Consider the following 21,752-nt stretch of genomic DNA (forward strand, 5'->3'; position numbering starts at 1 on the left):
AAAATAAAAAACCATACAAAATTGTAAAAATACTAGAGACAGTTATAAAACCATATGTGAAAAAAAATCAAAAATAATGTCATTTGCATCATATTTCATGGAGATGAAGTTTGGAAGAAAAAAAACGTGCAGCTCATTTATTAACTCACGTTAAGGAAAAAATTAACATCCAAACATTTTTTTATATACCTTAAGAGAATCTATAAAATTAGTTTCACTTGATTTAAAGTTTTATTAATTTCTTCATAATTTTTATAAAGTTCGCAAGCATAAAGTTAACATGTTAAGAAAAAGTACTAAAATTAAATTTGTCATATCTACCATTATTTTTTCTACACAAAGAATTGTTTAAGTAAACTAATATAAGTGGTTTCACTAATTTTGGGGTGCGATGGATTAGTTATGAATTAATCTAGTTGTAATATATTTACTCAATCATTCATGTTACAATAATTATTTTATAATTTCATGTATTTTTAGAAGATAGAGTATCATGTGAGAAGACTAAAAAAATAGTTTCATGATTTTTGGATTAGCAAATAATTAACTATGTATTTAACTAGGTTTAAAAAATATTTTTTCTCATAGAAAATATACAACTTTTTCATGATAAAATACTTTTATCATGTAGATCCTGTTACATGGAAACTACAAAAATTTGTTTCATTTGATTCGAAGCTTAAATGAATTAGTTATCGATTTTACAAGGTTGAGCTATTTTTATGGTTTTTCTTAGATTTTACTGAAATTCGATAAAACCAAATGGTTATCAATGAAATTTGAGCAGTTTTTATAGGAAATCAACTGGTTTTCGACCACAAAAGAAATGCAAAAAATGCGGTTGGATTTCGCTTGACCGATTCGGCCATTTTTTGCTACGGTTAAACCAGTTTGACAGGTGAATTTAGCCAAATTCTCATTGAATTTTGATCGAATTTCACGATATTCGTGAAAACCGCGAAAATGCTGAGGGACGCATTTTAGACCTCCAACGAATTTTTGAACCATACGTACTAAAAGTGCATCTAACCCTTATATATGGTTTTGGTAATTAATAACAATACATATGAACTAACTATATTTGTTGAGAATTATTAGTAGGATGTTTCATAGGTGATGTATGAATGAGAGATACTCCCTCCGATTGTAAATGTATGTCGTTTTAGACTTATGTACAGAGATTAAGAAAGTAGATCAAATGACCTTATTGCCCTTTATTTATTCTGCATTGGAAAAGATAACGCATTTATTTGTGAGAGTGGTAGTATTTATTAAATAAGGGTAAGAAGGGAATAAAAGAGAAAAAAGTGCATAGAAGTTTGAGAATGATTTTTAGAGAATAGTTGATGAGGCTAAAATGACCTACATTTGTAATCAGGGGGAGTATACATCAAGATCAATGAGCTCTAGATGATACTCGGGTAAGTGATGACAATACCTATGAACTAACAATGGTATTGAGAATTGTTATTAGTTTATCCCATAGGAGATGCATAAGAAATGAAGTATAGATTCATTGAGAAATGCCATGAGCTCAAAGAATTGCACCAAAGTCAATGAGCTCTTAGTGATGCTCATAAGAAGAAGAAAAAACTCATTTAAGATTGACGATAAGCGTGAATGTTAAGTTATTTATGGAGATCAAGTAATTAAAGGTATGACATTATCAATAGAGTGTTATAAACTAACCATGTGATTTATGCTTATAAGTGAGTTGGGGTTAGGATCCATAAGAAGGTATAAATTGAATTGAAATCATATATGTCAAGAGTGAAGAACAAGATTGGACTCCATATATGATAAAGTGAATCTATTGAAGATATTAGATACAAAATAGTTTTCTATGGCAAGACGGAGAAAAGCAAGCAAAACTCAACTAGATAGACCATCTGGTGGTGAAGGGCAAGCAAATGGCTTAGCGTTGAAGGATCAAGGCGGTGGTGAGAGTGAGTGAAGGCTTTGCGCCAATGAACTGTATGAAGCCATAGGAAGCTATGGATGACTCGCATCAATCATATGAAGAATCAAGAAGAGCTGCAGTGAAGATTATATAGAAGTTGTCAACCCTCAAGGTTTGAAAGAAAGAAGCAGCACTTAAAAGTATTTAAAGGCTCAAATTGATTCAAATGATTTTTACATTTAAATTTGAGTATATGTATGCAACACTGTTAAGAGGGATGCAACACAGAGCTAATTGTCGTGTCTCAGTGCTCAAAAGTTTTCTAACCAATCCAAAGTGAGAGTTAGCTTAAGGAGCCTAGTGCGAAAAGTGTACAAGTGTTCGAATTGAATTTTGAAGTGTTTCTAGTTTGATCAAATATGTTTGGGATCATGAATTTAGTTGAGATGTGTAGCCCTCTGAATAAACTTTCCGTAGAGTTCAAAATCGTCGAAATCGTACTTCAAGATCAAAAGTTATCGCTGTTTTTAAAGGGTTAGCTGTGCTGAACTCAGGCTCTCCGGGTTGACCTGGATACTCCGGGTTGGCCGGAGTCTACGAGTTTAGCTTCGAGCCAGGTGGTCTGTTAGGGCCTGAGTGTTTCACTCGGATACTCTGGGTGGCTGGAGTCTCTGGACTTTACTCTGGTCAGGGCTCTCGGTTATGTGTTCCAGTGTCAATCCTTCAGGTTGACCCGGATACTCCAGATCAGTAAAAAAGTTATGTAATAGCTAATTTTGGAGGGTTGGGTATATATACCCTCTTACCCCCATTCTTTGTTGTTGTTGCTTGGGCACGAAAGAAAAAACTTCTAGAGCCAAAAGAACTCCCTTTCACTCCAATCCAGTGAGTGATTTGAGAAGGAAATTGAGTTGGATTGTGAGATAGAAAGATTGAGTGCAAGTGGGCTAAATCTCATATTGAGCACTCGAGTTCATCAGCAAAAAATTTATCGTCACGTTTGTTACTTTTAAAGCTTTGAGCTCCTAGGCGGCTAAGCATCGCCGCCGAGCACCCAAGGTTGTGGTATGCCGCAGGAAGTTTGTGAAGGCTTCGATTTCACCTCCGGAATAGAAGAAATCAAGAGTGGAAGCTAAGTCCAAGTGTGACCGAGCTTGGAGAGAAAAAGAATTGAGAGAGACCCGACTCAAGTGTGACTGAGCCCCTTAACAGAGACGTAGGAATCTCTAAAGTAGGTGTCCAAACTTCGTGAAACAAATCTTGTGTCTTCTCCCTTGTTTTCTTGTTTTTATATTCTTGCTCAATATTTATGCATATTGCTCGATCTACTTGTTCGTATGAAATTGATTGTAGGTACTCCGTAAATCTACTTAGAATCATCATTTGGAATACACGACTTCATTTGGTTTGAGCTAGAACTCTTTAGACACACTTTAATTTTAGTTTCAAGTTCTTTCTATGTTGAAGCCAGAGTATTTGAGTTAACCCGGAAACTTCAGATTCTATACAATCTGAACCCGGAGTATCTGGATTAACAATGTTTTCAATATTTTCTTTCTGAGTTTTATTGCATATCTTTTGTTAGATTTAAGTAATCTTTATCACTCTAAGGTTGTAACATCCACACTTATTTAGAGTGATTGTGCACTAGTTGAGTTTAACATATTTAGGATTTTCACTTATAAAAAATTTGTTAGTCTATTTTTTGCTGTAAGTTTAGATCAACAGAAAAAGAGAACAATTTTTTAAAAATATATATTCACCCTCTTTAGACGTTATCATTGTACTTTCACGTATAACTCATCTCTCATCCGTAACACTATGTTACAACCAGGTGTTTTGGACCCTTTGATTTATAAGTCAATTTTCATCCGAGTAATTTGAGCTATTAGATGTCCTGTTGTAAATGAGTTGTACAGATGGATTGTATGGTATAGCAGCACTCTTTACTGAAATACTGAACGTATGGATAAGGGCGAAGCTAATTTCAGTTATCGAGCATGACGCGAAGCCCTCGCAATGCGAAATGATTTGTTTAGTTATTGTTTGATATATCAGGGACCTAGGACGAAGAAATCAGGGTACATGAGCATTTTGGGTATCTTGAATGAAACATATTATGACAAATATCACATGTTTTTATTAAAATCGGTTTCACGAAAAATAGAGCATGCCAATTTTGAATAAATTCTTGACAAATTACTAGATATTTGTGAATGCATATTCAATAATCATGCAAAAGTTGAAGACCAAACTCAGTACAAGATACAGAAAAGAGAAATATTTAGTACTACTTTGAAATCACTGTTCACCGAGTATCTGCCGTTTTTTCATATCTCGCAAATGTGAATGGTATTTATCTAGATTTTTTTTGCAAAGATATAGAACTGTCTATAGCTGGATTTTTTTATATTTCTTTAAAAGTTTTATAATCTAATTTTGGTACTTATGCAACACTTTTTAACATGATATTTACTTTTTCATGCATGCATGAGCGAACCTGTCTATCTGTATTAATTTGGCCCACGGATAGGGAAAATAATCCTAGATGTCTTGTGCATTTAAGTGCGGGGTCTAATTGACACGTGATGTTTTATTTTCTTATTTATTTTGTCACCTATGATTTTCTCTGACTTATTTATACGTTTTATGGTAACTTATAACACATGTCATATCATAAATTGGATCCAATTCTTAATGTTGTGATTAGTTGACCGCATAAGTCTAGCCTACATAGATCATATATGCAGTCTGAGGAGAAGAAGCTTGAGCGGAGTTATATTTATTAAAAAAAATAGTGTTTGATTAGTTGTATCTGTCTGGACACGCTGAGCTGAGATTCTGTTTGGTTGACCGAATATGAGACCGTATGAGCGGATACAAAAGTTAAAGACTGTGATTAGTTGTTCGCATACAAATAATTTTGTGATACTGACAAATTGATCCGCCTGTATGGACGGATGCAAACTCTGCATCTGCCGAGCAAGCTACGGAGGGAAGCTCGAATCGAACTTCCCTCCTGAGTCTGACTGTGAGCGTATATTTGCATCCGCTCAGTCAAACTGAAACAATATATGTGAACAATCAAATACGTTTCTCTTCAAAATTATATGCATCTCTGTGTGAACAACTAATCACACCATAAATATATAAGATCATGTCTCGTAAGATTATTTTCCAACTGATAGAACTAGAACAGTAGCGCATTTGGGCCAAAAACCACTCCACGTGTTTCATGTCCAGAGATGAATTTACGAGAAGACCTGAACATTTCCCGGGCGAAGAGTCGGAAGCACTTCAGTGATGCCATACTGATACTAGGGGACCAAGAGGAGTAAAAAATGATACCACAAGGAGCAAGTGAGATCCAACCAGCCTCTTTAAAGGTCCATGGATACATGCAAAGGAGCATGGTTTTTATGTTGGTGAGGTCGATGCAAAGAAGCACCTCTGCCATGATCTTCCCGAATTAAGAAACAGAACCAGTGCAAGGGGAAATACCATAGAAATGATCCAAATAAAGTACTTAACTCGGTGCTGTACATCAGTAAATTAGACCATGTTAGATTCACTATTCGCAAACCGACACTAAAACAAAGCATGACAGTATGGCTATTGCCTGGAACAGCAACATGGCGAAGGTCTGAACAAAATGAATTGGGACATCACTACATGGCTATAGCATGACATTAAACTAATCTCAGTATGGCTATAATATGAGTTGAAACAAGTTCACATTGTTCTACTGAAGAAAAATCTCAGTATGCCACGCTGATATGATCCATCCGTGGTGCCACAAGCCAACGTCAGCCTCATTGCATCCTGCTTGTTCGTTGCACGAACTCATCATCTTTAATGTACTTCTCCTGCACTTCTGCTGTTGTAGCCTCATGTCAAGGAAAAAAAGTAATCTGAAAGTATGTGGGGCTGATAATGAAGCACTAAGGTGCGTTTAATGACCAAGCACAGCTGAGGCTCTGCTTGGGATGTGGCTCTTCAAAAGCACATTTTATATTTATTTTGAAAATTTGGATGCAACAGTTAGATTGAAGCATATTTTGAAGACATGACAACAAAATCCTATTGGAAATAAAGATTCCTACAACTAACTAGATTTCACAATGCATTATAACAACAGTAAGCTGATGATGAATCAACTTGCTACTCACCACATGCTTGCCACAAAATTTCATGGCATGCAGTAAAAAGATCTGCAAGGAAGGTCTTATGATGTTTCCTATAGTCAGTATTTTATGACTGCGCATGCAAGAGAGAGGTGGTTTAATAATGCATTTCTGGATCGTTGAAGATAGCATTATGGGAGATAAAATACTTATTTGAGAAAATTATTAAAAGAGCAAGCAAAGGACATCTATAGTAATCCCAATCAAGAGGAGCCACTGCATTGTTGCTGAATCCAACTGCACTACTGTCGATGGAAGAAAATATATAACCATAGCTCTTGTCAATCAACCTCACAAGATTGCCGACACTTTCCTTGTCTTAGGAGGCCAAGAATCTTGTAAGAATAAGACAATGAGAAACTGGATTGAAATAACCAAGTCTTTCAAATCAGACCTGGATGTCCAAAGTTGTAAAATTGACTAAGCTAAAACCGTCGATCACATCACAGAGCTCCTTAGTAAGTTTCCTGCTAGCAGGTTCACCAAAAAAGGTTATAAATGGGACAATGTCCACGTTTCATATTGAAATCAGATAATACAATCTTAGCATAAGACCACCAACATTGGCATATTTTGCTGTGAACTGTTTAGTGGTTCCAGAATCTCAAGTTCATATCGGTGGACAACCACACCAGTCTTTTGATTTGCAATGAATGACACATGATCCACTAGCAACATAGAAATGTAGAAATACTATACATATCCTCAACCCAGATTTAGATTTCCAACTTTGCCTTAGAGCTTATATAAAACTTAACAAATCTCTGCTGAACAGGGTGACTGGAAGATTTTTATATAGGTACATTTGATCGCAGCTTAAACTGAATTGGCAAGGGAAAAAGAAAAAAAAAAGTAGGCTTATTTCAGTATTTGATCAAGTGAACTGGAGAGGTCTACTTAATTAGCATCAACTTTGTCAAGTTTAAACTTCAATAGATGCAACATGGAGCGTATGTACTCCTTGCTGATGCAGTAAAATTAGGCGCTTGCTGTTCAGAAATTCACCTGTACTTGGCAGAACGAGGATCGTGCTGAAGATGGTATTGCAGATAAGAAAGATCTTGTACATCAGTGTAGAAGTCAAGGTTGAATGCTGCCAATCATGAAGATGAATAAATACTACAGTAAAGACATTTAATCAATTAAAAGCTGGTGTGGACATCCAATTCCATGAGCAGCAATAAATGTTCAAATGATTGAAAGATGGAAGGCATGATACCTAAATTTCCATAGTTCTCAATGAGGTCAATCTTTGACAAGACATTGATGTGTGGCAATTCCATGTATAGCAACGTTGACAGTGAAAGAAGCAAAGCACTCACATATTTCCCAGGATCACAGCATAAATAGGCATCGGCAAGGTGCACAGCAGTCAGCTGCAGAATACCGAAAAGAAAGATTGAACAATCTAATTCGTTAGCATTATAAGGTATTCTGAATAGGATTGAGAACAAATGCATACCCTCAAGTTTAGCTTTTGATGAGTTTATTAATAACACTTCTTGCATTCGAGTGAAGGAAGAAAAGTTCCACTTGGCCAGGAAAATCAAATAGCAGATAGTGATCTGCAGAAATGATCAGGTTTGCAAGTCAATAGGGGGGAATAGTATAGTTTGAGCAGTATGATTGTTTAGCTAGTTCAGTGCTCCCCTATTATGAGTCTATGACTTTGACCATTAAGAAATAGCTCAATAAACAACACCAACAAACTAAACAAACTGAGGTGCAATCCTTAGAATAACAGAATACACTGAATAAAATTCTAATTCTGCTTGGATCATTAGTCTATTGGGATTATTAACGGTTCAGTCCAATCACATGGAATGGTGAGCTCCCCTATGTCAAATAACAAGTCGATTGAGATTAGCTAATTATAAGTTTTTTCATCAGAGTGCTCTGCCCTTTTGGGACAACCATTCTTATGGATATTGCAGCTGACCATATAACCCTATTAGTGCAGAGAGCTATTTCGTACTCACCTTCAATAAGGGGCTTCAATTTTTCCTCAAACCAGTCAATATTCTTCTCCAAGTAATCCATGCAATATACAAGCCCTGACATAGATATCAACAGCATAGCATAAGTAGACATAGTTTTAGAAAGAAAAACAGGTATGCTTGATTCTTGAAAAGCAGTAGGGAGGCTAGGAATCACCTCCATTAGGGCCAAGTGAGTGCTCAGCCATGACATCACTGACTTTAATGAGGTCCTCGATGTTTATGGCACATTCGTATCTATTTAGCACTGTCAAAGACACATTTCAAGTGTGACCAGAGAACACTAAGGTAGTATGCGATACGTGAGAATATATAGGAAAAGGTGCATTTTAGTGCTCAAAGAACAGAGGATACGGCAACGAATCATTCGCAGGGTCGAGATTCACAACCGCAACTTTCCTGAAACACCAACAAGCAGCACGTGAACAAGGTAAACCATGCGAGGAAATTACCAACTTCGCCTCGTTTCCCCAACTTTTATCCCAACCAAAACGAAGCTGAGGAGCACAACTTCTAGCCCAGCAATCGATGTTACTACGGTACCTCTCAACACTCGCCAATCGAGTTGAGCACAAGAGGGTACTGTTCTTGATTTCCATAGCCACTTATTGAATCACACAGCGGGTCTCCAGGTAAGTACTGCACACACTGAACAGTAAGATAAGGCCAAGCGCATTCCACTTCGCTGGAGCAGCGAAGCTTCATACCTGCCGAGGAGGGGAAATTTGGGATTTTGCCAGTGCTCGCAAAAATGCTATCGGTGAACAAGACTTCGTTAAAATGCCACTCTTGCCGATGCCTACCTCGCTACAATGCTACCATCCCTTTTCCTCAATTTCTTTTCTTTTTCAGCTAAAATCGGACATGGATGGACTGCTTTGCCCCCAGCTGAATCGATCGCCTCGGGCAGCAGAGGCGACCAACACAGATGAGGGGACCGGCGGCGCGAACGAGAGAGAGGCGACGAGAGAAGGAAGAAGAGGAACGATGGCTGCGTCGGTCCAGGGCTTGGGTTCGACCCAGTGGAGGCGGGCCTGTTCAGATGGAAGGAGGGAGCGGCGGGCGTCACCTGCGCGGTCGGGGAGGGGGATTAATGACATTTTAGCGAGCGCCAATAATAAGAGTGGCAAAATCTCAAATTTCTCGGCGAAGAGGGAGAGGAACCGCAACATGCCGTTACAGTAGGTTGTCTTGCCGGAGCCCGGCGGCCCGATCACCACCTGCCCGAACACCATATCCGAGGCCTCCTCTGCTCCAGCTACGACTTCCCCGTACCTACCTACCGACTACCTCAGGCGCGGGGCAGGGTAGGGTTTTCGCCGGAGATGGGTGCCGCGGCGAGTCCGAGTTCTGCAATCGCAAGGCGAGAGGCAGACGCTTCGGGGGCTTGCTTCACTTAATCATCTGGCCCATCGAGGAGCGCCGAACATGAGGCCCGCCCGATGCCATGGACGGCCCGGTAAATAGCTTCTGGCTTCATGGGCCGGTTTGGTCGTTGTTGCTGCTGCTGCTCGGCTCGGCGGGGAACGCATGCGCCGTCTTCTCCCGCCGCTTGCCGTCCACCCGGCGCCATGCCCTGGGACTCCGGCCGCCGCCGCGGCCGGCGTCGCCGTCCCGGAGGTGATTCACGTCCTCGAGCGCGCCATCTCCGCGGGCGACGTGCTCCGCCTGGGTCGCGCCGTGCACGCGGTTCTCGTCAAGACGGCGCTCACCAGCCACACGCTCCTCTCCAATCGCCTCGTCGCGCTATACTCCCTGCTCCCGTCCCCGGCGGCCGCCCTCGCCGCCTTCGACGACCTCCCGCACAAGAACCCGCACTCCTACAACACTCTTCTCGCCGCGCTCTCACGGGCCCCCGACACCCTCCCCGACGCCCTCCACCTGTTCGACACAATGCCGGCCGACTCACGCAACGTCGTCTCCTACAACACCGTCATCTCGTCCCTAACGCACCACGGACGGCAGAAGGAGGCGCTCCTTGTGTTCTCCTGGATGGCCAGGGACAGGTTCTTGGGGCCAGGGTTGGCCGTCGACCGCTTCACTGTTGTCAGCGTTGCCACTGCATGCGCGGGGCTCGGAGCTGCGAGGCCACTAAGGGAGATGCATGGCGCGGTGGTGGTGTCGGGGATGGAGGTGACTGTCATCATGGCCAATGCCATGGTGAACGCCTACAGCAAGGCCAGGAGGGTGGAGGACGCGAGGCGGGTGTTCGATCAGATCAGCATCATGGACACGGTCTCTTGGACGTCAATGATTGCTGGGTACTGCCAAGCGAAGAGGCTCGATGAGGCAGTGCAAGTGTTTGACATGATGCCAGAGAAAGATAGGATTGCATGGACAGCACTCATCTCTGGGCATGAGCAGAATGGGGAGAAGGAGGCTGCTCTTGAGCTTTTTGAACGGATGTTGGGTGAGGGGGTGGCGCCAACGCCTTTCGCCTTGGTTTCGGCCTTGGGTGCATGTGCCAAACTCGGGCTCATCGCACGGGGGAAGGAATTGCATTGTTTTATCTTGCGGCAGAGCATCGGTTCAGACCCTTTCAACATTTTCATTCACAACGCACTCATTGACATGTACTGCAAGTGCGGTGACATGACCTCCGCCATGAGAGTGTTTCATAGGATGCCCGAGAGGGACTTCATCTCTTGGAACTCCATGGTCATGGGGTTCTCGCATAATGGCCTGGGAAAGCAGTCGCTCACAGTGTTTGAGAGGATGCTGGTAGCTGGAGTTCGGCCAACCCATGTCACTTTTCTTGCTGTCCTCACGGCTTGCAGCCATTCTGGTCTAGTATCTGATGGACGCCTCATTCTCGAATCAATGGAGGACCATGGTCTTGAACCAAGGGCTGAACACTATGCTGCCTTCATAGATTCTCTTGGTCGGAATCACCAGCTGGAAGAAGCAAGTAAGTTCATCAAAGGTTTGTCATCCAGGGTTGGTCCTGGTACAGCTGGGTCATGGGGTGCTCTCCTAGGTGCATGTCGTCTTCACGGAAACATCGAGCTTGCAGAGGAAGTGGCAGCGTTCCTCTTCCAGTTAGAGCCTGGGAACAGTGGTCGGTATGTCATGTTGTCAAACATCTATGCAGCAGCAGGACAGTGGGATGACGCACGTCGAATCAGGGGACTCATGAAGGAGAAGGGCCTGAGGAAGGATCAGGCTTACAGTTGGATCGAAGTGCGGAGTGCAAAACACGTATTCGTTGCTGATGACATGTCTCATCATGAGGCAGACGAGATATATGAGATGTTGGGCAAGCTTTTCGATCATATGCGCATAGCAGTGGATCCTACTGACTACCAGCTTGATTTATGTTGAGGGAATCCGCCCATGTATAAAAAGCATTGCTCTGGTATTGCCGGGACAATCACTCTGGTATAAGCCATGCCAGGCGAGGCCCACTGCTTTGCCTTCAGCATCCTCGTTCCTTGTCATGGAAGTGTTGAGCCTTGTGAGGCAGGAGGCTGCAAAAGAGCTCCACAGCATAGGAATTCTGTTCGTGCTCAGTTCTTGAATCTTCAATTTGAGGGCTCAAGTGCTCAAAAAGTTACTTAGAGAATCAACTTCACTGGATTCAAGGTTCCAAGCTTTGGGCCACAGTAAATTCTGTCAGGGTTCAACCACATCAGAACCTGCAAGAGTTTGACCCAGTTCAGTTTGAGTTCTTTGAGTTAACTCGAGAATCAAAATATCAAATATTCCTCTGCACTATGCCGTCATGTGATCTTTCTTTTTTTGAAATAAATAACATTGACTGATTCTTCAGCATGATGATTCATGTTAGGAAGGTAAAGAGAAATTCCGAGTTAGTTTAGTTTGTAACTGTAGGTACCTTTTTGACAACTGATCACATTGCTGTCCAGACCAAGGGAAAAGATTGTGGACTGTTGAAAGGTTCACTGAATGTCTGACTTATATACGATGGACAATTCAGTTTAGAGCCCATGTCATTGTGAATTGTTAAGAATCAACACTAGCTCCTTGGGATAATGGCATGCTCTATATGTGACTATGTTTGCTGGGCTGAAAATTTGTGGATCACAGTTGAAGAGTTGTATGTTCGAAGACTTTTGAGATCGCAAATTTGAGCCCCTTTTATATTGATGGCCCGTTTGTGTTGGAAAGCTGGAAGAGGAACTTGAAGAACTTGTTACGTTTTATGCAAACTTTCCACTTCCTGATGCCGGTCCTCAAAGCTATGACCATCTATGAGCAATCTTCTTTGTCCGAAGACCCAAGCTAGGAGGACATTTGTTGCTAGTACAAGTTCACGCACAGTGCATCCATGCGTGTTGTTAGGTGTTTCATCTCGGTAACAAAATGATTCGCAGAAAAATAGAAAGTCGGTAACAAATTTTTAGTGAGCGGTTGAATGCGACCGTGCATGTTCTCATCCAATCGGATGATGGATATGATCCGAAAGGCACTTGCAGCAGCACCAGAGAAAACGAAAGTGGGGCATCATCAAGGAAAATAGAAGCTCATATACATGTCGATGAATACAGTTGGTTGGATAAGAAAATGCCTCGATGAACACATCGAGTGATGCCTGTTATTGTGTTGACAGAAGCATGCATCCACATGCCATGCAAGTTGAGGTCTTGAGGTGATCTTCTCACCGCCATCCAGATAACCAGATTACCATTGTACAACAGCACGCATGGGTCCTTTTCTAACACGAGAAAACTGATGAAATGCGAAAAGAAAAGGAGGAGAAACAAAGAAGACGAGCAATCGTCACAGGTGATGTCGACATGCAGTAACAACCCATGAACACGAGCTGGCCTTTCACTCCGCACGCACGACGCCATCACCTCACCCAGGCAAGGCCGGCAGGCGGCACTGCCGCGTGGCCACCAGCCGAGCCGCTCACCCTCCTCGGCCGGCGCTGCGCATGGCCTGACACGGGCGCGATAGCGCGAACCAGAGCCTCCGAGGCCGCGCCCAGAAGTGGGCGACCCACCCAGCACCCATGGCGACACGAGACGCACCAACCACGCCTTGCATTTGCACTGCATCCCTCTCCTCTCGCTTCTCTGGCAGCCAGCAACCATGGCCCCCATCATCCCTCTCCTCTCGCTTCTCTGGCAGCCAGCGACCATGGCCCCCATCACTTTGTGATGTCCCTTCCCTTATCGCACGAGACAGAGTGTGCCGGTATCCTCAAGACCATGAGCAGCTGCAGCCTGCAGGCATATTGCTGAATGATGAATCCCATTGTGCCAAGCAGAATGTGCCCGCCTGGCATTCCTCTATGTACATGCCTCTTTATTCCCGTGTCAGTATGTCACTCACTCACCAGGGTATCTGTATCCGGCATCCAGCATCCTTAAAGTCGAGCAATACGTTCCAGAGTGATGTTCGGTTGGAAGTTGGAGCTGCACATGAACCTGGGAGTCGTCGAGAAAATTTGCATGCTTGCGAATCTTGTGGTGTTTCTTGGAAGGGCAGAGATGAACCGAAACCCTGCAAAGGCAGATCAAAAAGCTTGAGTGTTTGATCATCAGGCCCAGTTGGATGAAGTAAATGCCCAAACCGTTTCCTCAAAGATTTGCAACTACTGCAGCAAATGTTTGCGTAAGATTACAAATGGTAAAGAAATGAATCAAGGGAACCACTTTGGGTTCATATTGCTTCCCACAGTTGCAAATTCAGCAACCAAATCTGCATCTGCATGAAACTAGTCTTATTCCACATTATGTCAATTATGAACTTGCTTGAATGTGAAGTTCTGCAGCGTGCTTACTGTCCTGCATCACCTTTTTCCTATGCATTTATCGAATGCTGCAATTTTATAGATGTTTTCCCCTCCACAAGTACTAAGACTAACATAGGATTTGCTAATTCATAACTGCTGGCTATTTTCGGTTGTCCCAGCTCCCAAAACAAGTTACATTCTGTAAAACACAAAAACATCAACAATCATCGCAGAAGATCAGCAGTTTCAGAACTGCAAAACAAAATAGTACGAGTTCTGCGTTGAACTTGTAATCACCTGAGGATGATTCGCCCCACCCGCCTGGCATCTTCAGAACTGCAACAGCAAACATTACACCTGCGCGTGGGCATCTGAGCCTGCCCATGTTCAAAGGATCCAATCTTGCAATGTGGACACCAGATTGAACGCAGAACTGCATCATCAGTACGTCACCAAGGGGATGGCGCCAAAGAAGCATCCACTGCATGAGTGACAGGTGGGTCCCACTCGGGTTGCCTTTGCCTCACGTGTACTGGCATGACATCCCCAGCGCCGGTTCCGGTGGTGGACTCAGCCTAGTGTTTCATGGCCTGCCATAGAGAAGCACAGCATGCGTGAGACCCCCAAAAGAGAAAGCGAAAGCCAAACAAGGGGGAAGGAAGGAGAAAGGGTGGTGGCCTCGGGACAGAGTGGGGCAGTGAGGGGATGATTATGCGGTTGAGGCTCCCCTGGTGTGACCGCCTTCTGATATGATAACTAACCTATGGCCCCCTTTGATGTTCACGTCAGAGGAACAATTTTCTGATTGTGTACCATGGAATGACTAGAGGAACATGATTGATAATTAGAGAGGTGAATAGGCGTCTCAATAAATTTTTTATAAAATCGATGGTTTTCTTCTATTTAGATCACCCAACGCACTCAAAACTCAAACGGAAGCAAAAATCGAGAGAAGTTTTAACAAGAGAAAATTGAAACAACATGACACATAGATGATATGAACCATATATTATATTTAAGATCAATCTATGTGTCTTAGCACTCGAAAGATCACAACTAGCAAAGAAACAAAAAAAGAAGAACACCGAATAACAAAACTTTCCAAATTGATTATCTAGAGTCTAAGAGAATTCAAGACCTCATCACATAAGCGTGTGTATGTGAATTTTATGCCTCTAGCAATAAGAAGAATCACAAGGTGTTGAAATTTTAACCCAAAAACAAAAATCAAAATCAAAACCGAAAGGAAAAAACTTGCACACAAGGCATGAGAATTCAAGCATATGAAATAAAATAAACTTCATTACTCAAGGAGATCAGTCCTATTTTTAGCGGATTATAAAGATTTTTCTTTCAAAACTCTCACTTATTATATAGACTAAGCAATCATCCTCTTCTCCACTAAAACCCTAGCACAATACTCTTATATGGGTGACACAAAGGGCTCAAATAGCTCATTCATCCTCTCTCATAGCTCTACCCCTATATTTATAGGTCTAAAAAACTTGACTCCTAAATTTCCTAGTTTTTCCTAAAATACTCATATCTTTTAGTACACTTCTACCTATCATCGATGATATTTTAGTCCATTTTATTCTCCATTCATCAGACAGCCACGACGCCTTTACAACTTAGCTTCGCCTCGATGCAAGCTTCGCGATGGTGCCACGTACTCCTCCAATCCTCCCACAGGTTTGAGGCCAAACCGTGAAACCCTAGAACACTTCTCAAAGCATGACTAGCTACCACTTGTTTTCACCTGAAGCAAGCGCTCCGATGATGACGTGTATCCTCCATCTTACGATCTTGACCACCGATAAGTCTCTCTCGCTCTCGATCCCTCGGACCGCCTTGTCACTTGCATCGACATCTATTTCGCTTGACTTTATCGATACGCCATCTTTATCCTTCGTTTCATGCTTTGTTTGACCTTCATGTGTACAACTGGGATCACCCTTGACTCCGCCTAACCCTCATTGATCGTTCGGCACCAAGCACCCGTTTAGCCCCAATCATCCGCCGTCGACATCCAAGTTACATCCGTTATCTGCACACCATGAAACAAGCAAACACATTTCTCTATACTCTAAAATATCTCCAGGTTAACATAAAATCAAAAACTTCAACTCAGAGCACATTCTGCAGAAAACATAAACACCGAATGTTCTGGTGTGTTCTTCTCCTAAACACCAGACCATCCGGTGAGTGTAACATTATCTGTTCCAGAAAAATTTTGTTCTCTGCAAGAAAAGGTTCAGTGAAAGCTTCTGATGATCTCATGTCCATCATCGGATAATCTGGTGTGTGCCAATCCACTGAACCACCCTCCTGCAACCTCTCTGTAACAAAAGGTCCGGTGTTTTCTCCGGTGTTCACAATTACAGCACCGGACTATCCGGCATACGTAATCAGACTTGACGCCAAAAATCTCCTTGCTGTAGAAAATACTCCGGTGTTCTCAAAGTCCATCACCGGATAATCCGGTGTTTACTTTCATTTCTGCTTCAGCACTGAAAATGCTCCGGTGATACCCTCCGGTGTAGCCACCACACTCACCGGACTTTCCGGTGCATTTATCTTCAATTTCTCCCGAAAAATTGCTCTCTACAAGAAATAGTCTGACGAGTATACACTGCCCGCACCGGAACATCCAGTGAACACCGGAACATATGATGTTCATACCGGAACTTCCCGTGTATGAAATTTTTCTGCGTACATAGAAGAATTCACCAATTACAAATACCACTAATTCGATGTAGACATGAAAAAAACAAACATCCACAAATACATACTAACTAAATTCAAGATATATCAAATCTTATCAATATCTTATCACATAAAAACCAAGGTACTTCTTCACTCTGTTTCTCAATAACGGAGCCATATCTATTTTTCTGGGAGCACAAAGAAGTGGCTAGGGTACTTGTTCGAAGATTCGGTGTTCATGAATCATGATTATACCCTAAGTTTCATCAAGATAAACATCTTGCAGGCCGTTTGAGAAGTAGCTAATTTGGCATTACTGAATGACTAGGCGTGTCTCCCTTAATTCTCGACTAAATGAGAGCCCCAGCTTCCACTCATACAATCCTCATTACGAGATGAGATGGGTATATACAAATCCATATCGCGGAAGGATTTCAAGCCTTCTCAGTGCCTCAGCGTCCTGTTCGCCAATTACGTCGCGCCGCATACCGGTCATCGTTCGTCGTCGGGCGCTCCCAAGGCGCCGCGTGCCGGTCGCCTTGCCAGCGTCCATGGGCGCGCGTTGAAGGCAGCGCGTGCCGGTTGCCTTGCCAGCGTCCATGGGTGCGTCGCGTCGTATGCACCGCGCGCATTGGAGGCAGCGAGGGCTACGCAACCCGTACGCGCAGCGATCGGCTTCCGTTGAGCGAAACGGGCCTCAGGCGTCTCCTGCGTCCGCCGTTAGACGAAGCTATCAAGAAAATGAGCCTGCTGTTTCCTCGGCGGTATCGTCGTCTCTTGGCTCGCCGGCGCGTGGCGCTCGCGTTAAAGAAAACGGTCATCGGTTCCTCGGCTGCATCGTCGTTCACCGATCGTCTCTTGCCTCGCCGCCGCGTGGCGCACACGTTAAAGAAAACGGTCGTCGGTTCCTCGGCTCCATTAGCGTCTGTCCCTCCAGCCACGTTAGAGGAGGCCACCGTACTTGCATCTGTCTCTTTGTGCATCATTCTCTTTTTCCCCTCGCTGCCCACTCCGCCGTCTGCTCCCCTTCAGTTATTTCCCTTTCTTCCTCAGTAAGCTCCACCTGCCTGTCCTTGGGGTTTCCGTGGCGCCATGCTTTTCTTTCCCGATCTACTGTTCTAAGCGTTCCTACTCTTTCGCCTCCACGCTGTTCGGTCCTTGCTCCATGTTGGTTTTGTTGAATTAGTTTGTCGTATTCGCATTTTTGTCTTAATGTGCTTTTCCCTTGCTTCTTTAGCCTACACATTTCATTGCCCGGATTTGGTTTTGGGTTGGTTTGCATTTTCTTTTGTGATATATTTGTCTGCCTTTGATTTTGGTTCCTTTCTTTTGATCTTCATTTCGCATTCCTATGCTTACATTCCTCATGCTATATATTTGTTCCTCTTTGTAAGGTTTAAACATACCTGTATTGTGGCTTCGTTCTCAATCGAGAGACCCTGGCCCTGTCTTAGATCCTGGCCTGTATTGTCGCTCGACGAGCCTCTGCCGCTGTCTTCGCTGGTCAGAACAGGTATTTATATTTGCTACCAGCATTTCGTATCTTGCAATTCTGTATTTTTTTCTTCACTTACCTGCTGAGTTTGTCATATTATATTGCGTTCTTTCATACTATATTGCCTTGCTTTGTCTTTTGTTGATCGTTGTATTAGCGATTTTATTATGTTTTAGTTTAGATATTGTGTCTTTGTGTGTATACTGGATTATGTATTTTATTAGTCCATGCTTCATTACATATATACTGGATATTGTGTCTTACTTTATCTTCTGCGACTCTCTTTGTTCGTTAGATTACTTTTGTTTAGTCATTGGATTAGGCAATTTGTTAGTCCATATCTCATTACATATTAACATGTGTACTCTGGCCTAGGTTAATCAGTGCTACCGGTCTTCCGTGCCCTGGGATTCTACATTTTTTTCCTCGGTTACCTATTCAGTTTGTGATATTATATTGCCTTCCTTCATATCGTATTGCCTTGATTTGTCTTCTGTTGATCATTGTATTACTAATTTTATTATGTTTTGGTTTAGATATACTGTCTTTGTATATACATTGAATTATGTATTAACCGATTCTATTATCTGTTATTTTGTCTTGTGCAGTTCTGTTTCCTCATTAGATTACCTTTGCTTAGACATTGCATTAGACGACTTATTAATTCATATCTCATTATATGTTAGTGTGCCTACTGTGGCTTGGGTTAATCAGTGCTAACGATCTTCCGTGTCCTGCAATTCTGCATTTTTTTCGGTTAAATGTTCTGCCATTCTGTAATTTTTTTTGTTCAGTTAACTGTTGTGTTTGCCATATTAGGTCCTGGCCTGCATTGTCGCTCGAGCAACTTGTGGCAGTGCCTTCGCCAGTTGGAACAGGTATTTATATCTGCTACCAACCTTTCGTATCTTGCGATTCTGCATTTTTTTTTCTTCACTTACCTGTTGAGTTCGTGAGATTATATTGTGTTCTTCCATACTATATTGCCTTGGTTCGTCTTTTGTTGATCGTTGTATTAGCGATTTTATTATGGTTTAGTTTAGATATTGTACCTTTGTGTGTATGCTGGATTATGTATTTTATTAGTCCATGCTTCATTATATATATATATATATATATATATATATATATATATATATATATATATATATATATATATATATATATATATATCGATATGTCTGGTCTGCCTTTCCTTATTGATTGGATTATCGACTCTGTTATGTGTTACTTTGTCTTCTGCGGCTCTCTTTGTTCACTAGATTACCTTTGTTTAGATATTGGATTAGACAATTTATTAATCCATATCTCATTACATATTATCATGCCTACTGTGGCCTAGGTTAATCGCTGCTACCGTTCTTTTATGTCCTGCGAATCTGCATTTTTTTTTTGTTTAGTTACCTATTCAGTTTGTGATATTATATTGCCTTCCTTCATATTATATTGCCTTTCTTTGTCTTCAGTTGATCATTGTATTAGTAATTTTATTATGTTTCAGTTTAGACATAGTGCCTTTCTATATACATTGGATTACGTATTAACCGATCGTATTATTTGTTATTTTGTCTTGTAGAGTTCTCTTTCCTCATTAGATTACCTTTGTTTACACATTGGATTAGACAATTTATTAATCCATATCTCATTATATGTTAGCGTGCCTACTGTGGCTTAGGTTAATCACTACTAACGACCTCCCGTATCCTGCGATTCTCAATTTTTTTTGTTCAGTTAACTCTTCTGTCATTCTATAATTATTTTGGTTTAGTTAACTATTGAGTTTCCCATATTATATTGCCTTGCTTTGTCTTTTGTTGACCATTGTATTAGCGATTTTATTATGTTTCAGTTTACATATAATGTCTTTGTGTATACATTGGATTATATCTTTTATTACTTCATGACTCGTTACATATATGTGTGTCTCTGTGTGTGTGTGTGTGTATATATATATATATATATATATATATATATATATATATATATATATAAATATGTTTGTTGTACCTTACATAGATTTGTATATTACAAATGTCACTGCTTTCTTATTCATTTATTCTTTCCCTTTTGTTTAACTGTCGTTGTTACAATTTTGCTGTTTTGAGGCATGCCTCCTAAGAGAATTAGGCCTGTTCCTGTTACCTATTCAGTTTGTGATATTATATTGCCTTCCTTCATATCGTATTGCCTTGATTTATCTTCTGTTGATCATTGTATTACTAATTTTATTATGTTTCGGTTTAGATATACTGTCTTTGTATATACATTGAATTATGTATTAACCGATTCTATTATCTGTTATTTTGTCTTGTGTAGTTCTGTTTTCTCATTAGATTACCTTTACTTAGACATTGCATTTGACAACTTATTAATCAATATCTCATTATATGTTAGCGTGCCTACTGTGGCTTGGGTTAATCAGTGCTAACGATCTTCCGTGTCCTGCGATTCTGCATTTTTTTCACTAGATTACCTTTCTTTAGACATTGGATTAGACAATTGATTAATCCATATCTCATTATATATTATCGTGCCTACTGTGGCCTAGGTTAATCACTGCTACCGTTCTTTCATGTCCTGCGAATCTGCATTTTTTTTTTGTTTACTTACCTATTTAGTTTGTGATATTATATTGCCTTCCTTCATATTATATTGCCTTTCTTTGTCTTCAATTGATCATTGTATTAGTAATTTTATTATGTTTTAGTTTAGACATAGTGCCTTTCTATATACATTGGATTACGTATTAACCAATCGTATTATTTATTATTTTATCTTGTGGAGTTCTCTTTCCTCATTAGATTACCTTTGTTTAGATAATGGATTAGACAATTTATTAATCCATATCTCATTGTATGTTTACGTACCTACTGTGGCTTAGGTTAATCACTACTAACGATCTTCCGCGTCCTGCGATTCTCAATTTTTTTTTGTTCGGTTAACTCTTCTGTCATTCTGTAATTTTTTTGGTTTAGTTAACTATTTTGTTTGTCATATTATATTGCCTTGCTTTGTCTTCTGTTGACCATTGTATTAGTGATTTTATTATGTTTCATTTTACATATAATGTCTTTGTATATATATTGGATTATATCTTTTATTACTTCATGACTCATTACATATGTGTATGTATATATATATATGTTTGTTCTACCTTACCTTAATTTCTATCCTTTGTGATTCCCTGCGTTATATCTTCTCAGTGGCTTGCTTTCTTTCTTTGGTATTATGTGTTACAAATGTTACGATTTTGTTGTTTTGAGGCATGCCTCCTAAGAGAATTAGGGCTGTTCCTGAAGGCCTTGATTCTTCGTCCCCATCTTCTGGTTCCCAGCACCAGGCTGCATCTGGTAGCCTTCTTCGTTCTTTTTTATTTAATTTTTCCCTTCCATTTTTTGCAGACTCTTCTTTTGCACTGCCCGTCGTACGTGCTGCGCTAGGACCCTTTTTTCCCCTTTTTGTACTGGTTCCTTTTCATTGATCTTATTATTTCTTATCACTTCTTATTCTTTGGCTGACTAAACTATAGGCTCCCATTTCTATCCTATTGTTTCACGTTCTGAGTCTAACAAAAACCGTGCGAAGAGAATGCGATTGAACAAGGAAAAGGCTGCCATAAGGCAAGGTTCGTGCCCTATGTGCATGCCTGTTATGTCCTTGCACATGGCTCTGCTCAGAGTTCCCCATTTTAATTCGATACATTATAGGTTCGATTCCTCGGGGGCCATGTATGGATCCCGTATTTTCATTTCCTGAGGAATTCGTTGAC

General features: G+C 41.2%; 1 protein-coding gene and 1 pseudogene across 1 annotated transcript; one reads left to right on the plus strand and one right to left on the minus strand.

Annotated features, from left to right (window-relative positions):
- Positions 1-5,509: 5,509 nt before the first annotated feature.
- On the minus strand, positions 5,510-9,377 carry LOC133919082 (GPN-loop GTPase QQT1-like; annotated as a pseudogene).
- Positions 9,378-9,611: 234 nt separating this feature from the next.
- LOC133919081 (pentatricopeptide repeat-containing protein At2g22070-like) lies at positions 9,612-12,182 on the plus strand. The gene has a single exon (XM_062363329.1). It carries the CDS (start codon positions 9,612-9,614, stop codon positions 11,400-11,402), a length of 1,791 nt encoding a protein of 596 aa, XP_062219313.1. The 3' UTR covers positions 11,403-12,182.
- Positions 12,183-21,752: the final 9,570 nt, after the last annotated feature.

This window comes from Phragmites australis, chromosome 5 (genome assembly GCF_958298935.1).
Source record: "Phragmites australis chromosome 5, lpPhrAust1.1, whole genome shotgun sequence".
Taxonomy (NCBI): domain Eukaryota; kingdom Viridiplantae; phylum Streptophyta; class Magnoliopsida; order Poales; family Poaceae; genus Phragmites; species Phragmites australis.

Excerpts from the sequence above, each read along its gene's own strand:
- LOC133919081 (XM_062363329.1), top strand. The coding sequence starts at position 9,612 with ATGCGCCGTCTTCTCCCGCCGCTTGCCGTCCACCCGGCGCCATGCCCT.